Source organism: Anarrhichthys ocellatus, unplaced genomic scaffold (genome assembly GCF_004355925.1).
Source record: "Anarrhichthys ocellatus isolate YVR2014 unplaced genomic scaffold, GSC_Weel_1.0 scaffold2773, whole genome shotgun sequence".
Taxonomy (NCBI): domain Eukaryota; kingdom Metazoa; phylum Chordata; class Actinopteri; order Perciformes; family Anarhichadidae; genus Anarrhichthys; species Anarrhichthys ocellatus.
The window spans coordinates 1-6918 of NW_022282747.1; the positions used below are offsets into that span (position 1 = coordinate 1).

The 6918-nt window shown below is 50.5% G+C and overlaps 1 protein-coding gene across 1 annotated transcript; it reads right to left on the reverse strand.

Moving 5' to 3' along the window:
• Positions 1-118: 118 nt before the first annotated feature.
• LOC116378546 (caspase recruitment domain-containing protein 8) lies at positions 119-2875 on the reverse strand. The gene is made up of 5 exons (XM_031840435.1): positions 2624-2875; positions 2419-2468; positions 2214-2260; positions 1250-1467; positions 119-586 (listed from the first exon to the last, which is right to left on the reverse strand). The coding sequence occupies exons 1-5, from the start codon at positions 2715-2717 to the stop codon at positions 270-272; spliced, it is 726 nt and encodes a 241-aa protein (XP_031696295.1). The 5' UTR covers positions 2718-2875; the 3' UTR covers positions 119-269.
• Positions 2876-6918: the final 4043 nt, after the last annotated feature.

Here is a 6918-nt window from a genome sequence, read left to right on the forward strand (position 1 = left end):
AATAACGTTCACTCTGCCTGTAAAGCCTCTCAGTTGAGTGATCATCTCAGCAAACCTGTTTCCATTGTTTCTGTGTTGTGTTTACTATTCATGCCATCTGGTAGAAGTATCACGAATGTTAGTGGCAGATGGAAATACATGCTGAGAGAGAATCAAAAAACTACAAAAACAAAACAAAGCAATCTGAAGATTTACAGTTCAGATAGATTTGATTCTTAGCACAGCACGAGGAGCAACGTGTGAACCGTCTTTGTGGAAACAGCTGTGGCTTAAAACAAGAGTCTAAGTTGCTGGTGAGCACATATGACAGAGAGCTTTACCTCATGCACAGGGATGTTTTTCTGCAGCAGCAACACATCGAGAATTTGATCACTGGAGTGCGGAGGTCGGAGGAACAGCAGAACTTGACCCTTTATTGGCAGTGTGATGTTCAGAAACCTCCTGACGTAATCCCAGACGAGGCCAAAAGCGGAGAGGTTAGGGACCTTCACCACCACATGAGTATCCGTAATCTCCAGCGGCTCCAGGATTGTCATTCCATCATCAGTGATGTGGACGACAGACAACAGGCCGTCAAAGACCAACGCTGTGGGAGCAAAGAGCTGTTAAACCTTTATTTATTGTTGCTGAAACAGGTTCATCCCAACCCAACCTAATTCATTTCTTACCACTTGAGTTCAATTTGTCATTTTTTTCTCCGCCAGGAGAATCATGCGATTGGTCTCATGCGTGCCTGTGATTGAGTGAGTGTGCACCTCTGTGTCTGTCCACGGCTAATCTCACCTTCTGCTACAGCTGACTGCATAATATTTTAGTTATGGCTGCATTCTCAAGGACCTCTTGTGGTTGCAGTGACTCACACTTCCTCTAAACAACCTTTATTGCCTGTTTCATACTGCCATCGACTGCCTGCTAACCCACCACTCTTAACAAACCCCCGGCCCCTAGTGATACCACAGCTGAGTGCAGCTGATTTCCTGCTTACATCACCGCTTGTTTTTGAGTTTGCATGAAGTGTGTTAGCCAATATACTCTGGAGCCTCCCACTCCGCCCCTATCCTTTAACTATTATGTTTGAATTCATCATATTTTCCCACATGTGATCTGTCTGGATCTGTGCATTTCGTGTTACCACCATTATAATGTATTTTTTTGCATGTCACCAGATGCAGCTAGTTTTACACATTAATACAACTCTTTGTAGTTTTGGTGATTTATTCCTGAACACTGAAGACAGCCATGTCTTTACCGTGCTTTGTTTCACAGTGTGGGAGGTGGAGCCGACAGACTGCAGCATCCTCAGAACTCTTGATGTCGAACAGCGGCCCTGCAGCCTTCTTGCCAGCTGGCTGGAGGAGGCCCTCATCCCATTGGACAGTCCTGTACAGCAGCTCTGCCTCTTGAGCCATAACAAACACCAGTCCAGTCAAAGAACACTGGAACACACCTGGACCAGGACACCTGAACCTGTAGGACACGGAAAGGACAAATTAATATAAGAAGCATCTATTGGCCTGTTTGTCACATGATCTGTTTTCACTCACAGGTGTCCATGTGCAGCACAAACTGATCGTAGTGTAAAGCGTGACGACACCCAGAGGACAACTCCACTCTTATTTAGGGCGTTTTCAGACCCGTAGTTTGTTTGCTTTGTTGTCGATTCACAGACTAACTTCGTACAGTGGTTGCATTTGCCCCTCGGTTTGTTTGTGTTCACACAGAGACGTTCAAGACTAATGCCATGTGAGAGAAAGCTGTTCTGTCATTGGTCAGACACATTACCGGGAAGATTCTTCTTCATTATGAGCATCAGCAGCATGTATTACTTATTGTGAACATACTCACAAGACAATTGTTCTTGAGATGTTGTTCCCACTTCCCTCATCCCTGCCCACCTCCTCACCTGCATCTCATTCCCTCATCAACATCTCTATTTATATACCGGCCCAGACCCCTTGTCCTTCTGTCAGTTCCTCATCGTTTCAATGTCGCCTTTTGTGTTCAAAGCCACCTGAACCAGTACCTGAACCGTGAATGAATGCATGCACAGTTTTATTAATCTGATTTTTGTTTTTTATATGGATCCTACAGAGTTTTATCAATAAGGTCCAGGTCCTGCTTTGACTTGCTCCCCACAGACAACAGACCTTCGTTTAGAATCACAACTTGATGAACCGTGAAAGAAGCTGGAATAGTGTATTTCATAGGATTACCTGTATGAAGATTCAGCTGTGTGTTCAGGTGAGAATGAGAATGGAGTCTGGAATCAAGAAGGCACAAAGTTAGTTCTTTCATTAGAAATCAAGTAACAAGCCACAGTTCTCTTTCCTCTGTTCCCCTGGTACACAATAATTACATTTACTCAGTAGAGAAACCTCAGTAAATAAACTTCACGCTCTTCAGCTGCTGCTCCCTCACCTCTATGTTGGGCACATTTGTTTTCACATGCAGTTTGCCGTCGGTGTCACCTGATGGAGAGAAGAAGAGAAAGAGAAACATTAGCAGACAAAATTATTCAAACAGCTCTAACAGAATTGAAAAATACTTTTTGTTACGATGAGGCTCATTAAGATCAGATTTTAATGTAGAATAGCTTGAATGGGGACATTCTTTCAATACTCACATTGTTTGTGTTTGTTAGTGATCGACCTGTTATTCAACCTGTCGGGAGGAACACAATCCCAAAAGTTATGATCAAGTTTTAAATAATTGTTCATTCTTTGAGTTAGCTAGCTTCAAAGTCCTGATATGAAGCAACTAATCTGCTTTTTGATCAGGTCACATTCATGTTGTGAGCGTGCATTAGAGGAAATAACATCACAGGAAAACAAAACCAACTACCTTTCTATTTCATCCTTACTGACCGCCAGAGGCAGTGCTTAACACTGGATATCTTCCGTCTCGCGCATGCGCAGGTCGAATATTTATATCAACAAAGTCACCTGTGACCTCGGATGACCCCCGTTGTCTATAAGTTCCAGTGTCATCCTGAGTTCAGTCCTTTTTCATCTTCTCGCTACGCAGGTTAACTACCATGGTAGTAGAAAAAATATATATTTTGTCTACGATCAAGACATATTAGAGTTTGTCGCGGTAGCCTTGTGACCACTGGTCGGAGTTGCGGATCTTCACCCTCCAAAGGCTACGACAAGCTGTCCCTCTTAGGAGGGAACGGTGTTTTCGCCGTGCAGACCATCGAGCCCCGGACTCAGTCTGATAGGGGCCACCCAAATTGCGACGACAGCAATCGGTGAGATCGACTAACATTGTTTGTCTATAACCATTGTTCGTTTTTTTCCTCGGTTTGCAGAGCGCTTCCGCTCTAGCTAATCGAGTGGCGTGCTAACGTGAGCGTAGAGTTACGCTGTCGGGCCGCCCTTCACAGTGAGCAGAGTGTTCCCGCTCAAGTTAACTTGGGAGATGCTAGTTATACTAGATCGACGTTGACATTGTGCCCATTGATTCCTTACACGGCTATCACAGTTAGCAGAGCGTTCTTGCTCCGGCTAACGAGACTAATCTAATACTCAGATTGTGTCCATTGATTGTAAACATTATGGCCATATCAGTTAGCAGAGCGTTCTCGCTCCGGCTAACTAGACTAAGTTAATACTCAGATTGTGTCCATTGATTGTTTGTAAACATTACGGATATCACAGTTAGCAGAGTGCCCTCGCTCAGGCTAACTGGTGGCACACCAAGAGTTACAGCAACTGTCCAAGTGAAGAGAGTGTCGTCCCTCCCCTCTCACTGACTGTCCCCTGCCTGTTCTCACAAACATTCAGCAGAGCCTCCCGCTCAGACTGACCTAGAGAGTTGGCCATGTTTGACTTTCCCGGCTGTAGGACCTGTATGGCTCCTCTACAGCCTGATGATAGCCATGACTTCTGCCCCTCTTGCCTTGGCCTCGAGCATCTGAGGGAAGGCCTCTCTGAGAACACATGCATGGACTGTGGCATCATGCCTCAAGCAGTAAGGGCTGCTAGGCTCGCCGAGGCGGAACACCTGACAGGTATGGTCGACCTCCCCCTTTCAGGGCAGTTGAATCCAGCCCAACCTACCCGTTCCAAGTGCAGGGCCACAGAAACCGCAGGGGCTCCCTCCAAGAGGGCTAAACCCAGCGGGCTGTCTTCTAGAGTGGATCTGCTGACCTCCAAGCTAGCTCAAATGAAGTCGCTTCTACTGGCCCTCCAACCTAGTGTAGGGGGGGCTGAAGCACCAGATCCACCCGCGGCTGAGCTTGGCTCAGAAGAGGACGTTATATCACTGGCAGCGTCAGCCAATCTCTTTACTGAGTACAGTGAAGAGCGGCCCTCCCATGCTTCTGGACCTGCCTCCCGTTCCTCAGCTCAGAGCTCTTCGGAAGGGGCAGTCGATAGCTCCATGGGGTCTGTCATTCGCATGGCACTGGCACGCCTGCAGTTAGATACGCAACAGCCGGATCCCCAGCCTGCGAGTGCCTTCTTCAGGCGTGTTCTCGCCCCCACCACCTTTGCTGTTCCTCCCTCCGAAGAATATCTGAGGGAGCGACATGCATGCTGGAGAGACACCAGGACTCTGTCCCGTCTTACATCAGATGGACGAACCCTGGCGGCCATGCAGGACGCGGCAAAATTTGGCCTCACCCGTATGCCAGCTGTTGAGCCGACTATTGCGTCCCTCATAGTTTCCCCTGAGGAGACCCTGAGGCCCGATGCCAGGTGCCCTCGACCCCAATGTCGGGTCACAGATGACATGTTATCCAGGGCTTATGACACAGCAGCGCGCATGGGTCGTATTGGCAACTCCCTCTCCCACCTCATGCTTGCCCTCTCAGCTTCTCTGCAGCAGGCTACTTCAGACGCTTCCGCCACCAGCCTCAGTGATGCCTCACTGCAGGCGTTTGCGTTCATGTCGAGGGAACTTGGACGACTGATGTCCACCCTGGTCCAGACTCGCCGCCAGGTTTGGCTGGCGCAGTCACCCCTGTCTGAGACATGTAGGAGGACCCTCCGTACTATCCCAGTGGAACCTGGTGAGCTGTTTGGGTCAGCCGCTATACAGGCGCTTCAGCGGTCTGTTGAAGCTAGCCAGACCAGGCAGCAGTTCTCTGGTCTTCGCAGGGACATGCTCGCACCCCGCAGACCTTGGGGTCCTACTTCATTCCCCCGGGGCCGTTTTCAGCCCCCAGCTCACCCCAGTAGCCACCACAGGCCTCAGCGTACCGCTGAGAGGCCGGACCGCTACCCACAAAACTCTACCTACATCCCCCCTAGACAACCTCAGACCTAGCCCCCCCAGAGCCTCAAGAGGCAGGGGGTACAGGAGATGATGTCTCCTGGCCGGCCGTCGGTTATTTCTCCCAGCAGCACATCAGCTACTGGGCAGCTCATGCTTCAGACCCCTGGGTGGTGTCCACCTTAACCCAGGGGTACAAGCTTCAGTTCCAACGCCGGCCACCAGCCTCCACCCAGGTCAAAATGACCAGCATCACCGATCCGGCAAAAAACCGACCCCCTGTCACAACCCGGGGGGGGTTCTACTCAATTTACTTTCTTGTAAAAAAGAGAGGCGGCGGACTGCGCCCAATCCTAGACCTGAGGGGACTAAACAAGTTCCTGAAGGTGTTACCATTTCACATGCTGACCACAGCAGACGTCCTTTGGGCGGTTTCCAGGGGAGACTGGTTCACGTCTGTCGACCTGTAGGATGCCTATTTCCATGTTCCCATTGTACCTCACCACAGGCGGCTTCTTCGCTTCGCCTTTCAAGGCGGTCACTTCCAGTTCAGGGTGCTCCCATTCGGACTCTCCCTCTCCCCACGGGTGTTCACAAGGTGCGTTGCTGCTGCCCTTTCCCCCCTGCAATCACAGGGCATGAAAATACTGCTGTACTTGGACGATTGGCTGATCTGTGCGCCATCCCAGCTTCAGGCGGCACCAGGACACTGCTCGCCTTCTCTCTCACGTGGCCCGGTCGGGCCTCAGGGTGAACATGGAGAAGAGCTCCCTGAGCCCTTCTCAGAGCATAACCTTCATTGGTGTGGCTCTGGATACAGTCACTATGAGTGCCTGTCCGTCACCCCAACGGGTGGACGACATCCTCCACAGCCTCTCTCCCTTCGGAGGGGGCAGGCAGTTGCCCTACATTCTTTTTCTCCGCCTATTGGGCAAACTGACAGCTCCCTCAGCTGTCGTTCCCTTAGGTTTGCTGTCACTGCGCCCCCTGCAGAGATGGCTGAACAGCCTTCACTTGGATGCCAAGTGGCACAGACACAGGGCAATAGTAGTATCGGAGCAGTGCCTACTCACTCTATCCCCATGGAGGGAGAGAGCATACCTTGCAAACGGTGTCCCCATGGGTTCGGTCCCATTCCGCCGAGAGGTGGTCACAACAGATGCCTGCCTCTCAGGATGGGGTGCAGTGTGGCAGAACAGGACTGCTCAGGGGCAGTGGTCTGCACAAGACTGCATAGATAATGTCAATGTTCTAGAGCTATGGGCCGTGGACCTAGCGCTCAAACATTTTCTGCCATACTTGAGGGGAAAGCATGTGCTTGTCCGGTCGGACAACACCTCTGCGGTGTTTCACATAAACCATCAAGGGGGCACCAGATCCGCAGAGTTACTACGGGTATCCCGTGCCCTTCTGACTTGGGCTGCCCCTCGCCTTACTAGCCTTCGGGCAATGTACCTACCAGGGGAACGGAACCAGGTTGCAGATTTCCTGTCCCGTCACAAGCCTCCACCGGGGGAGTGGCGGCTTCATCCAGATGTAGTGCAGAACATTTGGGGTCTCTTCGGTAGGGCAGAGGTGGATCTCTTTGCCTCGGAGATGTCGACCCACTGTCCCCATTGGTTCTCCCTGACGGAGAGGACCAGTCCTCTGCGTTAGGATGCCCTGGCTCACACGTGGCCAGAGGGGCTTCTTTATGCCTTT